We start from the raw sequence: 26,733 nt of genomic DNA, 5'->3' as shown, positions 1-26,733 counted from the left end.
CAACACCTTGCCAAGCCCCAGAAATGAGCTACACCTGAAGTACAGGGGCGCCTGTTTAGCTCAGGCGACCACATGCTGTATGGCTGAGGGTGGACTTGCAGCCCTTTGTCGTATGTCTTCCTGTCAGTCTTCACTGTCCCGATCTAATAAAGCTGGAAAAAGGCCCAAAAAAGGTAAATGCTGGATACATGCTGGGAAATCCCGTCAACCATTGCTACAGGTCCTCTGAGTCACTGGGTCCAAGCCAAAAAAAAAGGATTTGGGTGAAGGGGCATAGAACGGGAGGTTATGGCTGCTGTTTAGAAGAAACCATCAGGAATTAAAGATAGGCTAGCTGCAGGTCGCAGCAGATGGCCCCGCCCCTCCCTGAGCCTGGGTCTGCCGGAGGTTTCTTCCTGTTAAAAGGGAGTTTTTCCTTCCCACTGTCACCAAAGTGCTTGCTCATAGGGTCATATGTTTGTTTTGTTTTTTTTAAGAGTAGGCCTACCGTACAATATAAAGCGCCCTGAGGAGACTGTTGTTGTGATTTGGCGCTGTATAAATCAAACTGTCGCTGCTGCACCACCCAAAGATGTCCTTGGATTAAAAAAGTGAAGCATCTAGGAAGGGTGGCCCTCGCCTGATGAGGACTCATCTGACGGCCCACCTGGTAACAGCTAAGGTCTGAAAGATAAACTTCCTTTGCAGTTTAGAATCACACAAACACACAGTTGTGATCAAAGGTTTACCGACGCTTGTGATAATTTGGGGTCAATCAATGAACTGTTCTTTGTGGACAGCATACACTGTGTGCAGTGTGAGTGGAAAGCACTCTGCTGGCAGCAAACAGTAATTGTGATTTCTTGTTGATAAAACTTTCAGGTAAATTTTCAAGTATGACATCACCATAAATGATGGTGGATATGAAAGCTCACTTTTTTTATGCCAGGCTCATTTTCTATCCTCCATTTATTCTACGTCCAGGAGCAAAACGTAGCTTACCGTGAAAAACAACATCTACAGCTGTGTTCATCGATGCAACAATTAAAAAACACACTGTGTGCTGCTCTAACACTTCACCTAAATATACTCAGAATTATGGTATCAATCCCTTTTCAATATTATAACATATGAATATGCATAAACATTCTGAATAAAATTCACAGGTTAATGAAGATCAAACTATAAAGACGTGACTGAAGTGCTCAGGACAGAAACCATCTAAAAAAAGCTTCTGACAGTCTGGACTGATGAAACCACGATTGTAGTTTTAGCCGAACGAAGGGAAGTAAAAGCTATGGAGAAGCTATGTTGACGAGATTTTCTTTTATTTAGAAAAGAACCAAATAAGATGAAAACGTCTGTTTCATTTGAAAAAAAGGCAGCGACACAGTGGAAGCCCAGATGTGCCATTTTGATTGGGATGTGTATTTTTACACATCTGTGTGCACAGGAAGCTTTTTGAAAGATTTGTGAAGCTGAACTTGTATAAATGATCACTTTTTACTCAGGTTTGGATGCATTTGTAGAGCTGTTTTCATTGTAGTCAGATTGCTTTGTATGGACTGAAGCACACGGACTTTTTTCTTATACAGTGCTTTTCTACTAAGCACCATATACAACTTCATTCACAGCCATTCATACAAGCAGTTTTTTCTATGCTTTGTCTTACTGAAGTGTTTTTTATCTAACATGAACATAAAACTATAGCAGGCAGGGATCAAACCAGCAGCTCTGTGATCAGTAGATGTTCTACCTGAGCTACGGCCTCTTGTGAGTCCTCAAAAATGACACACAAAAGTAACTGTCACTTTAAGCTTGTGTATCAATCCATGCACATTTGTAACACGTCTCAACTCAAAGAAAAATGGTGTTTTTCCAGTGGCCATGTCAGTCACATGATCACAACAAACGGGGAGCAACTGAAGGTGCTGTAATAAAGATCTATCAGAGCATCTCCGGGCAGGAAATGCAGTATTTGGTGATGTTGTGGGTTCTACACTTCATTCATCTAATTATTGACACAAATCCTTACATTTAAATTTGTTACTTCTTCCAGTGACCTTTGAGCCCCTCAAAGATGTCTGTGATCCCTAAACATCTTCTTATTAAATTCAAGCTCAAAGTCTTCAATCATGTCATGGTTGTTTGATATAAAATCCACTGTTGATGTAGTTTTTTTTTAACCTGAGCACACAGAAGAGCTCTGAACAGTAGTGATGTGCGATACCACTGATTTCCTTTCCGATCCGATACCAAGTAATATTCAGGGTGGTATCGACGACACTGATCCGATACTTTGTACAAAAACTTATTTTATTTATTGTATCTCAAATTATAGCATCATAATGATTACAGGACATCAGATTACTTGTTCTTATCACGTAATAATGCAGAGTTCATCATATAGAAATAAAAATCCTGAAGTTGTGGCTATTTGAACACGTTGCCTGCCTGCAGCACTAAAGGACTCCATGAGAGACGTCTGTCTCCCCTAGCAGCACCTGTCCTCCTCTTCAGTTCGCCTCAACATTACCCTCGTCATATTCTGTGATGCGATTTACTCTGAGGTGTTTGACGAGGTCAGTGGTGTTGTCACAGCACCTCACTTTCTTGCCACATGTATCGCAAACCACGTCTCGGCTGTTTGTGGATGTAAAACACGTCCGCACATGACTCCAGTTACGCTCAGCCATTGTTGTGAGTGCGCACGCCAAGGGGCTGCCACATTTATACAGCCATATTTCGCACATGACTATGAAAGGCGGAAGAGGAAGTAGTTCCTTCCAATTGTAGACGATCCGAATGATATAGGTTATTTCCACTGTGTTCCTGTTAATGATAAACTACAAATTTACCCTAAATTACTAAAATATCGATATTTTAATGTGAGAATCGTTTCTAGAACATAAATGACTGGTATCGGAGAAATCGATATTTCAGGATTGATCCGCACATCACTACTGAACACAGAGCACCTTGGGACCAATGAGCCAACAGATGAAGACAATGCTGAACCTCTAAGGTTCAGTAAAGGGAGTTAAAGGATACGTCATCTGATGGCAAAGCAAAATTATCACCAGATGAACAGATGCAACAGACAAAATGAAACGGCTGATGTGCCACTGAAAAAGCAGAGACTGCTTTCTAATTGAAATCTACTTTAAAGTAACTGAAAGTTGAAGAGCCCGATGAAAACAAAGTCCCCACCAGTTTGTGTTGAACTGGAGAAAGCCTGATCCATGGAGGCTCCAGACCAGTTTACCCATGTTTCTCTACAACTGTTTAAAACTGTCAGTTCTCCCCCCTCAAAAAGTGGTTTTCTCTTGAAATAATAAGGATCACGACTACTTAAAAAACACGAATGCTCGGAGAAATAGAACAGGCATTCCTTAATAATAACATTAATCAAGGCCACTCCAGAGAAACATCTGGAAACTCAAACATTAGCAGTGAAATCAAACTGCAGCAACACGTTTGGGGTTGTATGGCCTACTTATTCACCCCGCTTTAGTTTCTGCATAAGCTTAATGACAACACTGTCTGTTCCAATCAGCTCAGCGCTGCTCTACGATCCATTTTTCAAACTTTATGACAGTTTTAATTGCTCCCACCTGCTGCCTCATCGACCCGCTCAACAGCCACTTTCAGTCACATGTGTGGATGCAGACAAAGAAGTCTATTAGGTGCAACTTGCCTTTGCTCCAGTGAGGTCACTTGGGCATTAAAATTAGTTCCAGCCCAGTTCCAGTACGAAACACTACATGCATTTGAAAACTTTGTCTTATCTTTTTTCTCTCTCCGTTGTTTGCTGTCAAATGTTCATAAAGAGGCACTTTGACCAACTAGTGAGTGAACATCATGGAGAGACTGACATCCAGTGGTCTGTCCTCCATTATCCCTTTGCTTATTCAACATGTATTGCATGCATGCATGACATGCATATATGCATGTGCAAGGTTGGCGGTCTGGGCCTTGTTAAAGCTGTGTCTGCACTGTAAGATGTATTTTTAGTGTATAACTAACAGCTGATATTAAATGTCAGCACAGTTAGTGCAGTGTTGTTAGCCAGGGATTGATTCCTAATCTCAGTCAGGTCACAAGAGAGCGAGTGAAAAGCTTTGACTTAAACTATAAGCCACAACACTGGAAGCACTGGCAACTCCAAAAAACAGCATGTTGGGTCCTGGTAATCATGCTGATATTACTATGATAGTACCACTCACCTAATCTTTGGTCCAAAAACAACACACACCTCATTGCTATGTCAACCCCCCCCCCACATGTGTGCTGCAGAAACCAATGAGCCCAAGGTGTTATCTTGACCTCCAAAGTCCCCAGACTTCAGTTTGACTGAGCATGCACAGGATGTGCAGGTACATCTGATCCACAATCTGGCATACCCCACAGCACACCAGCAAAGCTTCAGTGCCCATGTCTGCAGGCAACATCCAAACTGAGCTACACACAAAACTAGCTGGTGGTTTTAATGTTAGCTGCATGGGTGTATTCTGTGCAAACCATCATGACAGAAAAAACATGCAGTCAGAGTTTAAAGGAAGTACACTCTGTCTTAATTCTAAGCTTTCATGCATATGCTTAAATTATTTAAATCTAACCTCAGATGTAAAACTGTGTGTTTTACATCTGAGGTTAGATTTAAATCCTTTTTGACTTAACAAAAGTTCAGCCAAATGCAGAACACATGCATGAACCACGTGAAGCAGAAATAACTTGAAGTAATCCTTTTCTGTACGACTTCAGTCTTTCACATGACTGCCCAGGCCCTCTGGCTGCAAAACAAGGTCAAACCATCATCGCTCTACCACTGTGCTCACCACTGGCACCATTGGTGTTGGTGCCGGTACGCTGTTTGGTTTCCACCAAACGTGCTACTGTGCATTACGCTCAAACATCTCATATTTGGTCTCGTCCATCCAAAGGACACTGGTACAGAAGTATGGTCGTTCGTTCAGGTGCAACTTCGTGAGCCTAAGCTGTGGTGTGGTTCTTTTTACAGAGAAGAGGATTTCAACCCTTCCAAACAAGCCCAACTTGTTAAATCTTTCTCTAATGGTACTATAATAAACTTTAATATGCTACCTGATACCTGTAGAGTCTGAGATGTTCTCTGAGTGTTTCATGGTCTGAGACTAGGGTGACATCGGGTTGTCTCCTCTAAAGACTGGCAGCTGTATTGAATGTCTTCTAATTGTAAATAGTGTTTTGTACCGCAGATTGTTTGCAAATGGCCTTCTATCGCTTCCCAGAAGAGAGTTACTTTTTAAGATCATTGCTGGCCTTTTTCCTCCTTGTGTTAACACACCTCACTCGAGACCAGCAAACTGCCAAAACTCCTGCTTTTATAGCAGTGCTCACACTGATGATGATCAATTAATGCATTTGATTAGCAATTAGCGCATCTGATTTCTGGCTGCTACTTACCCTCTTAATGCCTATTAGGCTTGGACATGTAATAGGACGTTATTAGGTTTTCACACATTGCTTCTACATTTTGACAAAATTAGTGTCAGATAAACACTGACAGCTGGGACAGACTACAGCCCCAAGCATGAACAAAAAGACAATGAATAGAAATAATGACATGTGTGACGTGTTGGTGTTCATCTGATAAATATTGACATACATTTCAAGACCTGCTAGGGACCAGAAGATATTGTCATTATTTTTGTGATTTAAAATGTAATCTAAAGGTTCTGTACTTTCTATGACTACTTGCTCCTGAAAATTTGGGTTTGCCATCAAGAATTCTAAGCAAGGTTGGAAGAAATATCCATTTTCTCTCTTAAATATGCAAATTTGTGCATCAACATACCCTGAAATCCATTTACCAATTTAGCCAAAAAAAGACAACCCTAACCATGGATTTCTCTGGGATTGATGTGTTTGGCTCAGTAACAAGAAAAGATTTTCAAACCATGTTTGAATTTCCATGTAAAGACCTGATCTCACTTTCCACATACGAGCTTGTATATGAATTTACAGCAACTGCTGTGATAATCTTTTTCTGCTTCATTTGCCTATTTATTAACATTTAATGAATGAAGGTGCTCCAACTAGCACTTCATTTACATTATCATGCCCAACACTGCCCAGCCCCAAAACAAGTCACCATCTGGACCAAGGAAATTAATAAGAACTACTAATTATTGTAGTATGTTTTGTTTGGATTCATCCAAAATCAGGAAATGAGCAACTTCTCATTCCTTAAACAACCCAACATGTTTTCATGGAAAACCTGTTAGTGGAAAAATGTCGAGCTGTTTCAGATGGGTCAAATTACTGGCCTGCATCAAGCAAAGAAAGAAACCGACTCTACTAAATACGAGTTAAGAAATGTCCAATGCAATAATACCTGGAAACACCTGGACACAGGACTCAAAGCTATGTGCCGAGAACTCAAGGGACAAACACCCAACTGTTGTACTGCCGCACAAAAACTATCAGTAAGACTTATTGGAAACAAATTTCAGTTTGCTGGGACGCATAAAGACTGGACCCTGGGGCCGTGGCAACAACTCATGTGGTGTGATGAGTCTAGATTTAGCCTGTTCCACACTGATGGACATAACAGGGTAAAGAACAAGATCTTGGACAGCTGACCTGTATGGCAGTGTTATGGGCTACAACGTGTAAATACTGACCCATACTGTAGGCATATATTATATCAGGCTCATCCTGTGAAAGGACAGGTCAGGGAGCATGACGCATTATAACACATGGACTGGCTGGACATTACCTCCATCAAGAGGCATCTCTAGGATGTGCCGGAGAAGACTTTACACATAATGCAACTCCATAGTTTGTACTTTTAGGTCTCGAGCATTCTAAATAAGATTATGTTATTTCGCCCATTTCAAGCCAAATGCAGTGAATGATATGGTGTAAAGCAGGGGTCTCGAACTCCAGGCCTCGAGGGCCGGTGTCCTGCAGGTTTTAGACGTGTCCTTGATCCAACACACCTGATTTAAATGCCTAAATGACCTCCTCAAGTTCTCCAGAGGCCTGGTAATGAACTAATAATTTGATTCTAGTGTGCTGACCCAGGGTGAGATCTAAAACCTGCAGGACACCGGCCCTCGAGGCCTGGAGTTCGACACCCCGGCTGTAAAGCTACAGCCCATACTGCCGTAGTCTCATCTCAGAGCTACTTGGATATTTCATTGTTAGAATAAACTCCTGCTGGCCCAAGTCCACATTTCAAACATTAAACAGATTCTTAGAAACACGCGTTACCCCTCTAATAGATCCATGGTAGAAGTGACAATTTCGGCAAACAGCACAGTGTGACCCAGCAGCTTGGTCTTCAGGTTCTTGCTGTAGGTCTCCATACTAAAGTGGGCCCAGCTCTGCGACTCTGCAGAATTAGTGACCAGGGCCACAGAGCCTTCAGGCAGCAAAAGAGCATCCTGAAGGTCTGAACCAGACATCATGACGAGGGAGGCCTTGGACAACGTAAGGACACCGTTGTGTTCTGCATGCGCCTGGAGCCATTTCAGGAATCTGGCCTTGGCCTCCTGTGTTGAATACAGAAGAGAGGACATCAGTTTGGTTTTATTTTACAGACTGTCAGTAGTTTAAATTGCTTTAGGACTTATGCACAACCACAGTGGTATATCTTAATAATTCCGGTCCGTTTTAAGTTGAGAAGTGTGTTTAAGGGCACAAGTCACCATCAAGTGCAGCTCTACTAAGGACATGCTCTGTCCACACTGCTGTCCTGCGCAGGCCCAACCCCCTCAGTGAGATCAGCAACCACCTCCCTCTACATGGATGACATCAAGCTATATGCCACTAGTGAACGAGACACCGCCGCTCGCCTAGTTTCAAGTCACTGTTACCACGGGGACCACTGTTACCTTCACCCTCCACATCTTCTCGAGGTCTTCTCTCAGCCCGCTTTTCTTCCCTTCGTCCTGACGTTGCACTCATTCAGTATCGCTACATCTATCACTAAGGTCGTCTTCCCCTGCGCTGCCTGCAAGGAAAGCTTCAACCACCACCTGCAGAGCCGGAGAATGATGGCTGAGACTAGTTCTGCTGGAGGTTCCTTCCTGTTAAAAGGGAGTTTTTCCTTCCCACTGTTGCCAAGTGCCTGCTCACAGGGGTTCGGTCTGATGGTTGGGCTTTTCTCTTTACTGCAGGGTTTTTAATCTACAATATAAAGTGCCTTGAGGTGATATTTGCTGTGCTTCATAAATAAATATAATCTCGTCTTGATATCATCCAGGAGTGTGATCAGGTCAGAAACTGCAGATGGTACAGAACAGAGCCACATGAATGCTTCAGGACAAATATAACAAGGCATAAATGTCTTAACTGGTTGGCTATAAAACACGTATTCATTTATTCTTTACTGATGTTTTCAGAAATATTATTTTTTTACAAAGATTCTAATTATTTTGTATAAAAATTTCAGTGTACACAGACATGAATATTCTGGCAGACAGGCTACAGGATTTTAATACCAACGGTAAAAACCAATAAAATGAACAGAACAGCTTTATACAAGACTAAGGATGAATGGACTCTGTTACCAATACAGAAACTGGATTTAACTAAAGTTTAAGACGATATTTATTTGCTCTGGCCTAATTTATTAGGGGTGCAACGATACTCGTATCGATATTGAACCGTTCGATACAGTGCTTTTGGTTCGGTACGCATATGTATCGAACAATACAACATTTTTAATTTATTTTATCAACTTTCCTTCTGACGATGCTGTCTGTGTTGAGCGCTCAGTGGATCTGCGCTCGACAGTGCAGCCTAGGCAGAGTAGTCGAACGCAGATTCACTGAGCGCAGGGCAAGCTAGCGAGACAGAAGCTAAGCTCTCCTTGCAACATGGCAAATTGAACCTCCCCCACCCTCATTCAGATCTGGCGTTTGGAATTATTTTGGTCTTCATGTGACGTATGACCCTGAAGGTAAGCGCGTCATAAGATAAGATAAGATAAGATAACCTTTATTAGTCCCACACGTGGGAAATTTGTTTTGTCACAGCAGGAAGTGGACAGTGCAAAAGTTATGACGCAAAAATTAGAATACAATAAGAATAAATACAGTACACAACTGTACAGAATAGAATAAAATAATATACTATATACAGTAGAATAAAATAGAATAAATATACAATAAGATAAAAATAGAATACGAATGCTATATACAACTGAGTAAAAATACAACGATGCCAGAAAAGATTATTGCACTTAGTGTTATTGCATATGTGTGGATGTGTGTGTTTGTTCAGTTAAAGTCTTTGTTGTGGAGTCTGACAGCAGTGGGGAGGAAAGACCTGCGAAATCTCTCCGTCCCACACCGTGGGTGCCGCAGTCTCCCACTGAAGGAGCTGCTCAGTGCTGTCACAGTCTGCTGCATGGGGTGGGAGATGTTGTCCAACAGGGATGACAGCTTAGCCGCCGTTCTCCTGTCACTCACCACCTCCACTGGGTCCAGAGGGCATCCTAGAACAGAGCTGGCCCTTCGGATCACCCTGTTCAGTCTCTTCCTGTCCCCAGCAGAGATGCTGCCGCCCCAGCAGACCACACCATAAAAGATAGCAGAAGCCACCACAGAGTCATAGAAGGTCTTCAGGAGTGGGCCCTCCACCCCAAACGACCTGAGTCTCCGCAGCAGGTACAGCCTGCTCTGCCCTTTCCTGTAGAGGGCGTCTGAGTTATGAGTCCAGTCCAGTCTGTTGTTCAGATGAACACCAAGGTACCTGTAGCTGTCCACAGCCTCAATGTCCATACCCTGGATGTTCAGTGGTTGCAGTGGAGAATGCTTGTGCCTGCGGAAGTCTACCACCAGTTCCTTGGTTTTACTGGCGTTGATCTGGAGGTAGTTCAGCTGGCACCAGTCCACAAAGTCTTGAGTCAGTCCTCTGTACTCCTTGTCGTCCCCATCAGTGATGAGGCCGACTATTGCAGAGTCATCAGAGAACTTCTGCAGGAAGCACTGGGTGGAATTGTGGGAGAAGTCTGCAGTGTAGATGGTGAAGAGGAACGGAGCCAGAACCGTTCCCTGTGGGGCCCCCGTACTGCAGACGACCCTGTCCGACACACAGCCCTGAGTCCTCACATACTGTGGTCGGTCGGTGAGGTAGTCCAGGATCCAGGTAGTGAGGTGATGGTCCACTCCAGAGTTCACCAGCTTGTCCTTTAGAACCGAGGGAAGAATAGTGTTGAAGGCACTGGAGAAATCAAAGAACATGATTCTCACAGTGCTTCCAGCGGTCTCCAGGTGAGCGAGGGAACGATGTAGGAGGTGAATGACGGCATCATCCGCTCCAATGCCAGGCTGGTAGGCAAACTGAAGTGGGTCCAGTGATGAGCTTGTTAGGCGCCGAAGCTGAGCCAGGACCAACCGCTCCAGGGTCTTCATCAGGTGGGATGTCAGAGCCACCGGCCTGTAGCTGTTGAGGTCCTTGGGGCGTGAAGTCTTTGGCACTGGTACAACACAGGAGGTTTTCCAGAGCTGTGGGACTCTTCCCAACCTCAGGCTCAGGTTGAAGAGGTGCTCCATCACCCCACACAGTTGGTCCGCGCAGGACCTGACGACCCTCGAGCTGATGCCATCTGGGCCCGCTGCCTTCTTGCCATTAATCCTCCTCAGTTCCCTCCTAACCTGGGTGGTTGAGAGAAGTCATGGACTAGTCATGGACTAAGGTAAAAGAGTATGTTGGATGTGCCACGCAATGCTCAATTACATGGGTGGGAACTAGTGTGTTAGCGCAGTTAGCTCGTTAACGTGTTGGCCGTCCAGCCCCACGCACGGGGCGATCAGGGGTAGCTCGTTAACAGAGATTCGCCGTGTTGTGGCGTTAACGTCATTTCAGATTAACCTGAAAGCACTAGTGGGAACACAACGAATATGACTGCACATTTACGCCGACATCATCCTAGTGCAAAGACAAAAACAACCAGCACCATGCTACAAACTTTACCCGAGTCATTTAGACAGCCGTTAGCACAGGATTCTCCTTATGGGGACCTGATATGTTTAATATGCTGCTGAGAATATAGCCCAGAAGAAGCGTATAGTAGAGCTTTTATTTTGGAAAGAGCCATTTCTCTGTAATAAACTCTCTTTTCCAAAGATGAGTGATTCCTCAATCAGATACAGGGCTCGCAAAATCGCTAGCCCGACATCCCGGGGCTAGCGATTTTTCCAGTCGGGCTACTGAAATCTATCTCTGCCCTGCCCGTCGGGCTATCGTAGGAAGGAAAAATATATGTCAATGCTTTTGCATTCTTTCGGAAATGTAGCTGGGTAATTATGTCATTGGCATCGGTGAGCCACTGTCAATATGTGACATATTGAAATCGCGTTTGAATTTGCGCTTGTTTTTTGCTTTCACTTTGCAATCGTGCGAACTGTGTATAGAGAGCGACAGCACTGATCTGTGAGTGATGATAATTTGTGCACCAATTCCTCTGACATCGTCTTATTAATCGTTAGCTTACTATGCAAACATGACAAGTGAAATCTCCCGCAGCTTAAACATGTGAGAGGTTGATCGCAGAGAATCGCTGAGCTTATGTGAGTGCCTGTGTAAAAGCAGCAGGATTTATATTTTAGTTCTGCTGAGCCAAATAAGACAGGTCAGGGTGAAGAAGTGACAGCCAAAGAAAAGCTCACCACAAAACGGAGAAGTTATGACAAATCAGACTATAAGGTAAAAAGAAAGTGCAGCTTTATGGTTTCATGGACAAAATAATTTCTGTGGCTGCAATATGACGAGCTAAATAACCAGGGCTGCACATAAGTGGTCCGCAGGTGCGCATTCACTGTCAAAATAAAAAACACGCACAAGATATGAAGTTGCAACGCGTGTTTGCGTACATAAGATTTTCAGGAGGAGGACAGACATTTGTTTAGAACTCTTAAAGATGTCGAAGAAGCTCCTTTAAGCAATTACTGTGATGTTCCTCCACCGCCAAAGAAATGTCAGGAGTCCGAACCACAAAAGAAGCATGTATTCTCGGAAAAGTAGTTGCAGGAGGTGAGCTGGCTTCAAACAAATGATGAACGCACAGAGATGTGGTGCAGAATGTGCCGTGAAAATCCCACTCTAGGACAAAAACAGCCTTTTATATGGACGCAAACGCACGTTGCAACTTCTTATCTGGTGCGCGTCTTTTATTTTGACAGCGAATGCGCACATGCAGACCACTTATGTGCAACCGTGTAAATAACATAATGTTCTGCCGGGTGTGTTGTTGGTTTTCCCTCGATTTCTGAGTCGACAAGCGCCTTTGTTACTGGGACCAGTCATTTTAAGAAAGGCCCCATTAGAACCCATGAGAAATGCAAGAAATGCATTATTGCTCAGTCTGCAGTAAACTGAAGAGTCCCTGCCCGAAGGGCTACCAGGGATTTTGAAATTTTGCGAGCCCTGAGATATATATATATATATATATATATATATATATATATATATATATATATATATATATATATATATATATATTTATTACTTTGTTGTTTCAGCAACATTAAATTTAAAAACTGTACTTTTGAGGTAAAATATATATTTATAAATTAAAAAGGCATGAACATTTTTTTGTATCGAAAAAATATCAAACCGTGACACCAAAGTATCGTTGGACCCCTAATAAATAAATAAATAAAATATATATATATAAACAAACTTGAGTGTTCAAACCCAGCTCATCACCACGCTCAAAGTGGCTGCAGGAGCAGCTTTTAATCAAAGGTAGTGCTACTGCAGTGACCACAGCATCGATGTGATGCAAACCAATAGTATGAATGTTAGCTTGGCAGCATTTTTAAATAAAGAAACAATGAAATAAATTACCTTTATTTTTATCATACCAGTGGTTTAATGTGAGTAGTTGATAATGTATGAGATATGGGTAAGAGAGGGAAGATGACTTTGCCCATTTAAGACAAAATGAATGGTGTACTGCACACCAAATACATGGACTGATTCTTATAGAGCACTTTTTCTACTCTCCCGGAGTTCTCAAAGCTATACAACATGCCACATTCACCCAATCACACCCATTCTCACAAGCACTTTCTGTAATCCGAGTGCTTTCTGACGACACTCACACACATTCACAGACCGATGCATAGGAGAGCAACTCGGGGTTAGCATCTTGCCCAAGGATACTTGACATGTAGACTGGAGGAGCCAGGGATCGAACCACCGACCTTCCGATCGGTAGGTGACCTGCTCTGCCTCCCTGCAGCGTCTGTATTGGCTACAGCCAATTTCTTTTAAAATGTGACACTCAGTCATAGAGCTGCTGTGAAGAAGGGCTCCTGCTACTGAGCAATGTGGGCCTTCAACGCCCCCTAGGGGTTAAAAATAAATAAAAACTCCCAGTGCCAAATTGTTCTCTCACACACACACACACACACACACACACACACACACACACACACACACACACACACACACACACACACACACAAACAGTGCATGAATATTTCCAGTTTTTCCAGGATGTCTGTACAGCACACAGTGACAGTGTCTGACAGCACTCAGAACAATGGGAAAGTTCACCGAAGTCAATAAAGAGCAGAGGAAACCTGCAGGTTAACTGTGAACTGAGGATCTGTAATTCAGATGTGTCACCTTTTTTTTGGCCTGGATGAGGAGCCAAGGTGTCCTCCTCACTATGAGCCAAGACACCAATCAAATTAAATGAACTAACGTATTATATTTATATAAAAAATGAAATTACTTTTGAGTAAATATCTCAGCAGCTGTGAGTTAGCCATCATTCACACAACACTGATTGCTTTATCAGGGCTGTAGCAGATTAGCACTCTGTGGTAACGCTGCGCTCTCCAACCTGAATCCTGCACTGGATCTAACTGGTTTTTGAGAGTTTGGAGGGCGGAGCCTAAAGGGAGCAGGCTCCTAATGTGATTGGTCACTTTGATGGACAGTTCAGATTACTGCAGTAAACCAAGTTACACCCTTGTAACAGTGCTGTCAATGATTCAGTTACAGTCAGCTGACTTACCGACATCTCACCCGCACTCTGAGGGATTAAGCCATTGGATACAGGCTAAACACTGAGACACATTTCTATATAAAGAGTAGAAATGTGATATACAAGAACCAGTCCATTTACAGTCTGGCAAATGTGCCATTACTGCAGAGTCTGCACCAATCCATGGCACGCTCCATCTTCCTACGAAGACTCCAGAACCACAGGATACTTGAAGCTCCTTACTTTGGGCAGCACTGAACAATTTGACACGTATGGCCTAGAATTAGAGACAAGCACAGGTGGAATCCAACACCATCTCAAGGATGTGGACACAGCTGTCACCATTTAAGGACCTGATTGCACTTAACAATAGACGCAGAGTTCAGCTGTGCACCCTACATGTGCCCACAATTCCATATTCAAACCTTAAAAGGAGCATCTTAGGTGAACTTTCAAAGGTCATGTCACCATGTTGGATGGTGAGTGGTTGAAAGAAGCTGCAGCAGACGACAGCACCAATCAGCTTCATCTGTTAGACGAGGTTCCTTCTGCGTCAAAGACATTTTCTAATTATTCAGCACAAACAAGTTTGGAGCCTTCGGTGCTTTCAAACTCTGTTTCTATCCTTGGGTTGTGAACAGTGTGTCATTGTGTGACCTAGCCCTCTTCTACAAGGCCAGGAAAACAACTATTCATGAAGTTAGATGGGTATCTTCATTCTCAACATCTAAATGTGATCATAGATGATCCGTGTTAGCTTGTTGCTGCTGTAATATTGCCAAACGGAATAAACGCTGTGTCAAACATGTAATGGACAATCTTGGTAGATTTAAAATGTTCTGGCAATCCCGCCCTGCTGGCAGCACCGTCCCTCCACAGAAGTCTACCAGATAAGAGTTACCTTCTACTATTGCTCCCTAACACGAGTTCAGATTAAACAAAGGCATCTTATTTGCCTTTTTTCCCCACATTGTTATGATGTCATAGTTTTGCAGTGTGGTAGGTCAGTTGCAGTGTTGATCCTGGATCTACACTAGTATAATGCAGGAACTACATCAACGTGGGTGCCTCAGATACACCGTTAACTGAACGTGCATGTGTCTGGTTTATTAACTTTTAGAGTTAGGGTTTGGTTCAGTTTTCACACAGGGTTTAGGTAGCACTTCTTTGGAACAGCTCGTTTTGTTGGTTATTCTGGCCATGGTTCACCCCGGAGTTTAAGCTGGTGGAGCAATAAAGCTCACCTTAACTTTGAATTGGCTACTGGGTTTGTGGCTTTGGGGGCCGGGGCGGGGACACCCGTGTTTGAGCTTTATGTTGCGCTACGGACGTAACAAAGAACACCTTTACCATGTTATTAAAAAACTATGATTAATTAGAATGAGCATTAATACAATTTAATCAAAGTGATAGAAAACGTGATGTAACTTGATTCTGTTGCAGTTTTCAACAAAGGCTCAGTCCCCAAAATTATCTGGGCTAGCTCCTTTACTCAACAAGTTATGAGGTCTCAAAATGCCAGAAAAAGAAGAGAGTAACTTTATCCTAACCCTGTAACTTACAGTAACTATAGTACTTCATATTTAAAATATAGCACATTTAATGAAGCAAAGCTACTGTACTTCAGGTGGGAGGCACTCACTGAACCTATTTCACATGGAGAGATGAGCCAATAGGACATGAAGCTGTTCTTAGTCTTGAACACAAGAACGCTGAGTATCTTACCTGAGAGGTAGCGAGCAGGTGTACCGCACTTGGACTTGGAGTCTGACTTGGTTCACATTTGAGGCCTAGAGAGGTGAGGATTTCTGTCAAGACTTCATACCGCGAGGCATTGTTGACCTTCAGTTCATCAAAAGCATCCAATGGCAAATTCTGAGAGTTGGGAGCAGTTTCAAAGTGGACCTGCAGATATACATGTTTAAGTAAAAACATCAGAAGATGCAGGAAACATTGATATGGCAGCAAAAATGAGTATTATTTATTTTATACTGCAAATATTTGCACCTAATAAATCTGCTTGTAATCTAGACATCATATGACACCGGGCTTCATTTACTAGCCCAACAGTTAGCAGTACCACATACCCACTGTCAGCACCCGGATTCATTCAGAATGCATAAATAATGATAATAATAATTATGATAATATTTCTAGACCCGACTGCAAAACGAGGACAGAACAGTTCCTGGATTATAGAAGTTTCAGGCTGCTGTGGCAGTTAATTTACTGCTAGCTACACCATTAATAAAGGAATCGTGTGCTATAGGGAGACTGCTAGATCAGCTGATCTTCTCTTAGATCTGCTGCTATAGGCTCAGACTGCTGGAAACATCCCATGATGCAATTATCCTTCACCTGAAGGCATTTTTGCCTCTATTGGACAGTGCAGCACTGAAGATGGAAAATCAAGAGAAAGAGCAAACATCAGAGTTGAATCCAGGCTGCTGCACTCCTGTGGTGGGGAGTACCCACTGAGCCACTCACACTCATGTCAGTCACTGAGACCTCATACATCTGAACCTCTTTCTTCCCGTTAAGAGATTTTCCAACTGCCGCCAAGTCCTTGGACGTGGGATCGCCTGAATGTTGGGCTTTTCTCTCTAACATCACATGGGCTTTATGTGTGAGGCAACTGTTGCTTTGATCTGACACTACAGAAATACAACAGCATGCAGGTTCACTGTCCCACATGTGTTAGCACTACTGCAGGCCTCAATAAAAGCATGCTATTCATTGTCCCCGAGGACAATGAATAGCATGCTTTACATGGGTTTACCTGACAAAGGACAGCTTCTCCACTGTCCCCTCCGTGGGTCAGTCGTACAATAACCATATCCTTCTTATGGGGGACATCCCCTTTCAGCTCCCCCCACAGTTCAACTTCTCCTCCCCCCCGAGGATCCCTGATGTAGACTTTCCCACTCGCCAATATACTCAGATTCAGCTCTGTGCTGTCTTCCTTGGTGAAATTCAGCTTGTTGACCTGCATGCACTGGCTCTGCCTGACTTCCAGGTAGAGTCCTGCAGGGCACAGAGAAGAGGCTAGCCCGAGGACTTTGCCCCCCTGGCTCAGGTAGGTGAGAAAGCGGGTCTGAAGCTGGGGACTTAGGGTTTCCTCTTCTGCCAGTACCAGGAGTCTTGTGTTTTCCAGCCAGGGATCATTCAGTGCCTGCTCTGGCTGGAGCGGATAGATGATGTTACTTTCCGTGTTTATACATTCTGATAAAAGCTGGCGAACTGTCTGAAAACGTTCCTGACAGCCCCCCGTGTAGACGAGAACATTTGGGAGTTTGCCACCGCTTTGACCAAAAAACCCTCGGGAATCATTTTCAAGTTCATCGAGACACTCGTTTCCAACAGAGTTATCATCCGGTAGGTCTGGAATATTCTCAGCGGAGGCATATTTGACAGAGAGTATAGTACTGTTCTCCAGTTCCAGACATTCATGGCAGCTGGACAGATGCAGGTGGTGTCCGTGGCCCTCCATGTGGTGATGATTCCCCAGGGAGTGTTCCTCCAAGTCACCGAGAGATTCCAAATCCTGGGAGCTGCGGAGTGGCTCTGACCCTCGCCGGTCCTCTAACCTCCTCTTTACCTCTGGGATGAGAAGGAAGCTGCCTTTACGGCACTGCAGATGATGGTGGCGAGCTATGGGCTCTCCAGTGCTACAGGGAAGCAGTGACGACTGTGCCCGTGGGCTCTGTGGACACTGCTGGTCCAGCAGTGCACTCAGAGTGGATTCTTGCAGGAGGACAGCTGTGGAAATACAACCACACCACAAAAACATCAGAACCATCTACTGATCTATCTTTGTATTCAAACTTCAAACAACTGTTTCTGTCAACCACTAAACTACTGAACAGTAAAACAGTAACAATGTAAGCTCTTTGGTACAGTTCTGGTATCCAGCAGCTTCGGAGAACAAACAGCTCAGAGCTGCTGAAACCTTTCATTCAGCTGTGCTACACCACAGAGGTATAAAGCAGGGGTGGGGAAGTCCAGGCCTCGAGGGCCAGTGTCCTGCAGGTTTTAGATGTGTCCTTGATCCAACACAGCTGATTTAAATGGCTTCAAGTTCTCCAGAGGCCTGGTAATGAACTAATCATGTGGTTCAGGTGTGATATATACATATGAGAATACCATAAAACCTTTAAACCTATTACAGAAGAAAGTTATACGAATAATTCATAATGTTAAATATAGAGAACATACAAATAAATTATTTATAGAATCAAAATTATTAAAATTAGGAGATTTAGTGAAATTACGGACATTATTAATTATGTTTAAGGCTAAAAATAATATTTTACCTTTTAAGTTACAAAGAGTATTTTTGATGTGTTCAAGGGGAGAAGAGAATAGAAGGAAATTTTATTTTAAACATCAGTTAGCCAGGACTACACAAAGATTAATGAGCACAACGGTTAGGGGTATAAGACTGTGGAATTCACTTCATTATGATTTAAAGAATTGTATAAATTTACAATGTTTTAAAAAGTGTTATATGTTTAAAACGATAACTCAGTATGAAGAATGCGAATGAATGTGATGTTGGTTTGGGATTCGACCGGAGAGAAATGTCAATATTAGTTTGTTCCTGATTTTTGGTGCCCACCGGTGATATAAGTTCGATGGTAGATAGGGGGCAGGGTTTAATAAGAATATTTTCTTCTTCCTGCTCCTTTTCACACATGGTTGTTGTGTTTTGTTGACAGAAGATGTGGTTGTTTTGTTTGATTGTAGTACCAAGTGTGAAATAAATAAAAATGAAATGAAATGAAATGAAATGAAAATGACCCAGGGTGAGATCTAAAACCTGCAGGACACCGGCCCTCGAGGCCTGGAGTTGGACATCCCTGGTATAAAAGCTTAACCCTATACACAAATACAGCAGGGAAAAGAAGCACTGAATAAATAAATGAATAAATAAATACACACACACACACACACACACACACACAAGCATTAATAACAATGTGCAATACACATACGCTTATTCTTCTTATTTTTATTACATAAGTTTCTGTGTTGTGTCGTTTTGTGTTGTTCGTAGTGCCGACGTGGGACAATTTTCCGATTTCATTTCACTATCGTACTATGGATGACTGTGCAATGACAAAGAATTATCTTATCTTTCTATGTAACAATCACACACATTCATTCTTCGATAGAAGCATCAGAGAGCAACCTGGCAACTATCCGAAGGATATTTGGCATGCAGGCATGTTTGACAACCAGGGATCGAACCAGCAACCTTCCAATTAGTATATGACCTGCTCTACCTCTGAAGCTACAGCTCATATCATGATGGGGTAAGAAGCTCGGTGGCTGTAGAGTTCCACATGTTGGGCAGGTACAGGTCACAACTTCCTCACAGACGACAGAAAATATGTTTGTGACATTATTTAAACCTGAGCTCCTGAAAACAGTCAAAAAATGTCTGTAACTCTTCAATGGGTCATGAGACAGTTTAAGTTTAAACTGTGCGGCTCTATACCTGTAAGCTCAACGTTGTATATGAGGTTTTGTGAGTGAAAGCACTTTCCTGCTGCTGCTGGATGCAAGGCTGAGTTTAAAGAGCTACTTCAGACACTACAGGGTGAGAACACGCTTCTACCTTTTTATCTTGGAAACGTAAACTAACAATAAGAAAGTTTATTCTCCTTCTGAACGTCATCACTGCAGTACTACATGAACACAACCTCGGGGAAGTATATTAGGGCGTTTGGTAGAGGGGTGGAGCAAAACCCGACCAACAGAATTTCAGTACGATCCTCATCGCTTTCTCTACGGTGACAAGATGAAGGTGTTGGCACAGGAAATTGCTGTTTTCTTTGGGCTTTATTAATCACGCTGATCAACATAATACTCGATGCAAACGAGACATGAGTAAGGAACTGTGAGGTGTGATACCATGTAACAAAAACATCGTAGAAAAACTACTTGAAGACCACATACGGACTATCTTTGAGGGCGTAAGTCCATTGTCCAGCTGGAGGCGATCTTCTATGAAAGCTATCCCGAGCTGGCTGTAGCTCTCCACGCTGGCTTGAGCGACTGCCCTGAACGGCTGGCCAGGGCAACACGCCACAGGGAGACAGCAGTCGGACAACTTCAGCACCTGCACAACACACAGTGACACGTGTTAGAGTTCAGCATGCCCCGCCTACTACATCATCACCTGGTGTAAGGAGGGATTAGTACAGAAACTATAAGCCTGTAATGATGGTCACGTGTCTATTTTCACCTCACTTCATAAAAGCTAACCTAATAACAACCACAGCATCATCCGAACAGCATCAATGGCTCCATCAGCACAAACCAGAAGAACATGTACCTTATCCCATATTTCTTAAATGCATATTTTTCTGTGTGCTACATTTAACATTGCTAAAATACTAAATATGAAAACCATCATAACCACCAAAACCATTATTATCCACATTCTGTCTTTTGTGCCGGTTCATTCAGTGTAGTGTTTTAAAGAGGCACAAAGGCTCCAACAAGGAAACAACGGCCTCATTTACACTGATGTCACGTCAGCACCTGCCAGCTGCATGCTAGCTACAGACGCTTGTGTTAGAAAACACACTTAAGTACAAAGACCTGGTGAAGTACTCTGATTTGTGACGGCAACATTACAACAATGGGATTGTCCCATTAGCATGGTGGGTAGCTAATGTGGCTAACGTTACGTATGGCCGATGCTCCCTTCTCTTCATAGTTCTGTATTAAAGCACAGCCAACTGTACATTCAGCCGTTTTTCTTTCTGTTGGAACAAGCATCAGCTCATTAGGACAAAAGTGACAACCAGCCAAAGCCATTTAAAAGAAAATTATTATCACTTTAGAACCACGTCACTGACAAAAATCAGCATTCACATAAGCTTAAGCCCTCAGCTACGATTAAGGGAACTTTCTGAATGTGACAAAGTGAAGTACAGTGGTTGCAAAAGTATTCGGCCCCTTGAACTTTCCCACATTTTGTCACATTACAGCCACAAACATGAATCAATGTTATTGTAATTCCACGTGAAAGACCAACACAAAGTGGTGCACACGTGAGAAGTGGAACGAACATCATTCATGATTCCAAACATTTTTACAAATAAATAACTGCAAAGTGGGGTGTGTGTAATTATTCAGCCCCTGAGTCAATACTTTGTAGAACCAGCTGCAGTTCCAGCTGCCAGTCTTTTAGGGTCTGTCTCTACCAGCTTTGCACATCTACAGACTGAAATCTTTGCCCATTCTTCTTTGAAACAGCTCCAGCTCAGTCAGATTAGATGGACAGCGTTTGTGAACAGCAGTTTTCAGATCTTGCCACAGATTCTGGATTGGATTTAGATCTGGACTTTGACTGGGCCAGTCTAACACATGGATATGTTTTGTTTTAAACCATCCCATTGTTGCCCTGGCTTTATGTTTAGGGTCGTTATCCTGCTGGAAGCTGAACCTCCGCCCCAGTCTCAAGTCTTTTGCAGACTCCAACAGGTTTTCTTCCAAGATTGCCCTGTATTTGGCTCCATCCATCTTCCCATCAACTCTGACCAGCTTCCCTGTCCCTGCTGAAGAGAAGCCCCCCCAGAGCATGATGCTGCCACCACCATATCTGACAGTGGGGATGGTGTGTTCAGAGTGATGTGCAGTGTTAGTTTTCCTCCACACATAGCGTTTTGCATTTTGGTCTCATCTGACCAGAGCAGCTTCTTCCACATGTTTGCTGTGTCCCCCACATGGCTTGTGGCAAACTGCAAACGGGACTTCTTCTGGTTTTCTGTTAACAATGGCTTTCTTCTTGCCACTCTTCCATAAAGGCCAACTTTGTGCAGTGCACGACTAATAGTTGTCCTGTGGACAGATTCCCCCACCTGAGCTGTAGATCTCTGCAGCTCGTCCAGAGTCACCATGGGCCTCTTGGCTGCATTTATGATCCTGAACGCTTTAGGTAGACGGCCTTGTCTAAATCCAATCGAGAATCTGTGGCAAGATCTGAAAACTGCTGTTCACAAACGCTGTTCACGTGTGCACCACTTTGTGTTGGTCTTTCACGTGGAATTCCAATAAAATTGATTCATGTTTGTGGCTGTAATGTGACAAAATGTGGGAAAGTTCAAGGGGGCCCAATACTTTTGCAACCCACTGTAGGTTTATTTATTTGGACACTAAACGTTACGGTTACTCTCTTGGTGAGCAATGGTGAGGACAAACATGGCGTTTAAATTATGAGTTTCTTTGAAAGAAATGTGGCATTTTTGTTGTTGTTTGAATCTTGCCTGTAAATTAGCATGACATGGGACCTTTTAACTTTTGTTGAAAAGTTAAAAGGTGTAGTAACTGATGAACGTCTCCAGTAGAGGGCACTATTGGGCTTCTTTTCCTGGAGCAACTCTCCTGTTATTAGTTTCATTATTACAGCGTCCAATCAGTCAGGGGCAGAGGATGACTACTTTGATGAATAGTTTTGTTTTACACTGCAGAAAAGCTGCGATCAAGAGAAACTACTGAATAAATGAGCAGATACCTCCACCTTTTTTTCCTGAGCTTACCAAACAAAATCCAAATTTTATTAATTTCATTATTTTAAAATTTTGACATTTGTCTTTAACCCTCATGCTCGGGTCCTCTACCAGAGGCTGGGAGCTCGAGGTTCCTGTGCAGTATCTTTGCTGTTCCCAGGACTGTGCTCTTCTTAGACATCTGTCCTGAGCTGTGCTGGAGCCAGTCACCCAGTCAGTGTTTCATTTATATTTATATACATACAAGCTTGTTGCTTCATAATGAGAACAGAAGTTAAGAAAGCACATTGCTTACTTTCTTTTTAGACGGCCGATGAGAAGGAGAGCCCACTTTATGTTCTGTAGCTTCTATGATGAAAAAAATATTGTCTATTCGTGGAGCGCAAACGGTAGAGGACCGCAGGAGAACAGTCCACTGGCTGAGGTCCTCACATACCTGGAAAAGTACAGACAGAACAGACGACAAGTTCAAACACTACAAAGTGTTACACATAAAGTAGTTAGTAACAATAGTCGCATGTTTTCTCGGTGTCCCATTATCAAGTATGGTATCAGCGTGGTGTACAATGTGACCGATATGAAAGTGTTGGGCTAAGATGTTATTTCGTTGTGGGAGTGGCTTCAGCATGACCAGCTGTTAAAGCTCCGATGCAAAGACGAGTCCCTCATACTGTAACAGCTGACCTGATCCTCTGTATTCACTCTTCCCATGCTTGTGCAAGACACGAGTGGTAGTTACAATCACCTCGTTCTGTTTTCATACAAGGGTGCATTCTGATCCTAACACTGCTCAGCATTTCACCATGCTCCATTTACTTATTCTGCTACATTACTCAGGCTCGCAGGCCAGACCTGAGGTGCTCGACTGTGGATCACACCAGCAATGCACTATGCAGCAAAGTCTGTGCAACATCCTACCTAATGATCCAGGGATCTGTCTGATAATGGAACCAGTGGCCTGGAGAGTGGGAACTCATGAAAGGGCCCAGAGGGTACTATTAGTGGGTTCATCAACAAAGCTGACATGGCAGACTGACCTTTACTAATACACAGTGACTTACAAAAGTATTGGGCCCCCTTGAACTTTCCCACATTTTGTCACATTACAGCCACAAACATGAATCAGTTTTATTGGAATTCCACGTGAAAGACCAACACAAAGTGGTGCACACGTGAGAAGTGGAACGGAAATCATACATGATTCCAAACATTTTTTACAAATAAATAACTGCAAAGCGCCGTCCAGCCCCACGCACAGGGCGATCCGCGGTAGCTCGTTAACTGAGATTCGCCGCGTTATGGCGTTAACGTCATTTCAGATTTACGCTGACAGCACTAGTGGGAACACAACGAATATGACTGCACATTTACTCCGACATCATCCTAGTGCAAAGACAAGTGGAAGCAGACAAAAACAACAAGCACGCATGCTACAAACTTTACCCGAGTCATTTAGACAGCTGTTAGCACAGGATTCTCCTTATGGAGACCTGATATGTTTAATATGCTGCTGAGAATATAGCCCAGAAGAAGCGGATAGCAGAGCTTTTATTTTGGAAAGAGCCATTTCTCTGTAATAAACTCTCTTTTCCAAAGATGAGTGATTTCTCCATCAGATAGATCCTGTAATTTGAGACAGATGTAAAAAAATATACGAGTACTGGCTAAATATGAGGAAAAATGCAGCACTCCTACAAAGTCTCATATTCCAGCACACATTCACAAAAAGACAAACATTCAAACTGCAAATGATACGGAGTGAATTAGTTTAATGTTGTTTATGCATGTTGAACACTTCTAACATTAAATTTTAGGTCATGATGATTTGAAGAGCTGAGACCGGAGTGACACAAGTGTTCAAAATAATTAGTTTCTGATTTATAATTAGATTGTTAGCTTTTTTATCTAAAGCCAGAATGCAGGCTTAAGGAAAACAGCAAACACCAAATGAGCTACGTCTCAGTCTACAAATGTTACCGCCCACAAACAAAAAAAAACTACTGAACCAGTCTTGCTGTCAGAATAAACTGGAATATAGCCAAGCCAACTCCCGTGAATGATTCGCTTACTGCACTTTTCCAGCTGACAGCTGGTGTGTCTGATGTACTGGCCACCTGGTCTCAGTCAGCAGTGCCCTGCACTCTCAGTGTGAGCTGACAGAAAGGTGACTGTGGGTAGCACCCAGTAAACATTGCTTTGAACTTCAGGCAGCGGTACACCACATCTGCATGCTGCCATGTGACTGGCGGATTGGAGATTTGTGTGACTGGAGCACAGGCTCTTTAACAGCTGTACCTATTAAAGTGCCTGTGACTGTATGCCATATGTATTTGAAAATGTGTCTCGATTTCAGTGTTCTTGAACTTGTTTGTAGTTTTCTGTAATGTGTTTGCCTTTATTCTGACAGATGCTGCTGTTACCCAGTCACACAGCTGCATAACTGCCTGTAAAGTCTGTCATTCTGGCACTACCCTGGAAGTTCAAATCCTAGCAACCAAGCCAATGAAAAAGTAGGATGTAGCACTACACCAGGGTCTGGCCATAGACTCAGAGCAGCATAAGCACATTGTATAGAGCACAGCTCACAGACACCAGTGAGACACTACAGTGGGACACCAGTGAGAACTACAGTGGGACACCAGTGGGACACCACAGTGGGACACCACAGTGGGACACTACAGTGGGACACTACAGTGGGACACCAGTGAGACACTAGTGAGACAACAATGGAACTACAGTGACATTACAGTGAGACACTAATGAGACACCTTTGAAATTACAGTGACACTACAGTGAGACAACAGTGGCACAATGAGTTTTGTGTTGTTGCTGCGCGCGCGCACGCACGCACGCACACACACACACACACACACACTGTATCACCGAGTGAACGCCAGCCTAACTCGCAGCTTTCCATCCATTTAGCTGCGGTACAGCTTCAGAAAGGTGCTCAGCGTGCTGTTCAGCTCAGGCTCCGTGGGGACCTGCGCGTGAGCCCACCGCACACGAGCACACACACAGCTGTCAAACTGATTAGTAAGATTGTAACGCGTTCAGGAAGTACTCGCTCTCCACGGTATGACGTAAGCGTGTGTCCGGTGACCAACCTGAGGCTCGCTTACATACACGGCCTTATCTCCCCGCTGAAGAAACACGTTGTCCTCGAGCTGAAGCGAGCCTGAACGCGCGCGCGCGGCGCGGCGCGAGCACAGGCTGAAGCTGAAGCTGCTGCTGTTCAGACCGCTCCGGATCAGCGCAGAGTAGCACCTATGAAAGCGCACCCACATGTAGACGTAGCAGAGCGTTATGAGCATGTTAGGCTGCGCACCGAGCGCCCATGGTGGCTCCTCAACTGAAACCAACTCGGAAGCATTACTGCGTCCACAGCCGAGAAGCTAACAAGAGGACGCTACAGCTCTTCTTCTTTGGTTTTAGTGGTAGGTAGCGACAAGCGGCGGGGCGCATTACCGCCATCTATGCGAAAACCATTTCGGTTTCTTCTTCGAGGGATGACTGCCCTAATCCAGGTCATCTAATGGAGCATTGTTTACATCCAGTTTGAACGTCTCGGTGTCGCGTTTGTTTGCAGTCCTTTAATAAAGTCAGTCATTCACAGTGAGTGTTCATGTTCTTCATACCCTCCTGCCAGCGTTTACGCAAACGACTGTCCTGTCCATGTCATGCTTCATCGTGCTAACAAGTAGTGATGGGTCGTTCGCGAACGAAATGGCTCTTAGAGCCGGCTCTTTGACGTGAACGACGCGAGCCGGCTCCTTATCGCGAGCCGTCACGTGGGTTTGTTTTTTTTTTCTTTCTCTCACCCTCTCTCTCTCTCTCTCTCTCTCGCACTTTTTTTCCGCTTCACTCTGCACGCGAGCCTTGTGCTTTACGCTGGGCAGAGGGGGGAGGGGCGGTAGTTACACTCAGTAGCACAGGAACAGAGCCAGAGAGAGAGAAAGAGAGGCAGGGACAACAACATTAGAAAGGTATAGTAATCATCCACAACTATTTTCGGTTGCAGATGATAAAGGATTGAGAAAGTTTATTTATGCAGGTCCATATGACAGAGAATATGCATGTTCTTTTAGTTTTCATATTATAATTTATATTTAATTGTGTTGTGGTTTGCAGTGTTTTGTGTTCTTTTCACTTTAAATTTGTGAAAGGAAAAAGCTGAAAATTTAAATAGTTAAAACTTGAAATGTGAATAGTTGATTTTTGTATTATATGATTTATTTA

The 26,733-nt window shown here is 43.4% G+C and overlaps 1 protein-coding gene across 1 annotated transcript in view; it reads right to left on the bottom strand.

Annotated features, from left to right (window-relative positions):
* The window catches only part of hlcs (holocarboxylase synthetase (biotin-(proprionyl-CoA-carboxylase (ATP-hydrolysing)) ligase)), a 50,485-nt gene extending 24,273 nt beyond the window's left edge, over positions 1-26,212 (bottom strand). Inside the window, 7 exon segments of the mRNA XM_080867258.1 lie at positions 7,237-7,517; positions 15,698-15,877; positions 16,752-17,731; positions 19,934-20,096; positions 22,790-22,930; positions 25,602-25,871; positions 25,873-26,212. Of these exon segments, the coding sequence (XP_080723384.1) occupies positions 7,237-7,517; positions 15,698-15,877; positions 16,752-17,731; positions 19,934-20,096; positions 22,790-22,930; positions 25,602-25,871; positions 25,873-25,968 (2,111 nt within the window). The 5' untranslated portion in view covers positions 25,969-26,212.
* Between the last annotated feature and the right edge of the window lie 521 nt (positions 26,213-26,733).

The sequence above is a fragment of the Rhamphochromis sp. 'chilingali' genome (assembly GCF_963969265.1).
Source record: "Rhamphochromis sp. 'chilingali' genome assembly, chromosome: 19".
Classification (NCBI taxonomy): domain Eukaryota; kingdom Metazoa; phylum Chordata; class Actinopteri; order Cichliformes; family Cichlidae; genus Rhamphochromis; species Rhamphochromis sp. 'chilingali'.
This window is presented reverse-complemented; position numbering and strand designations above follow the sequence as displayed.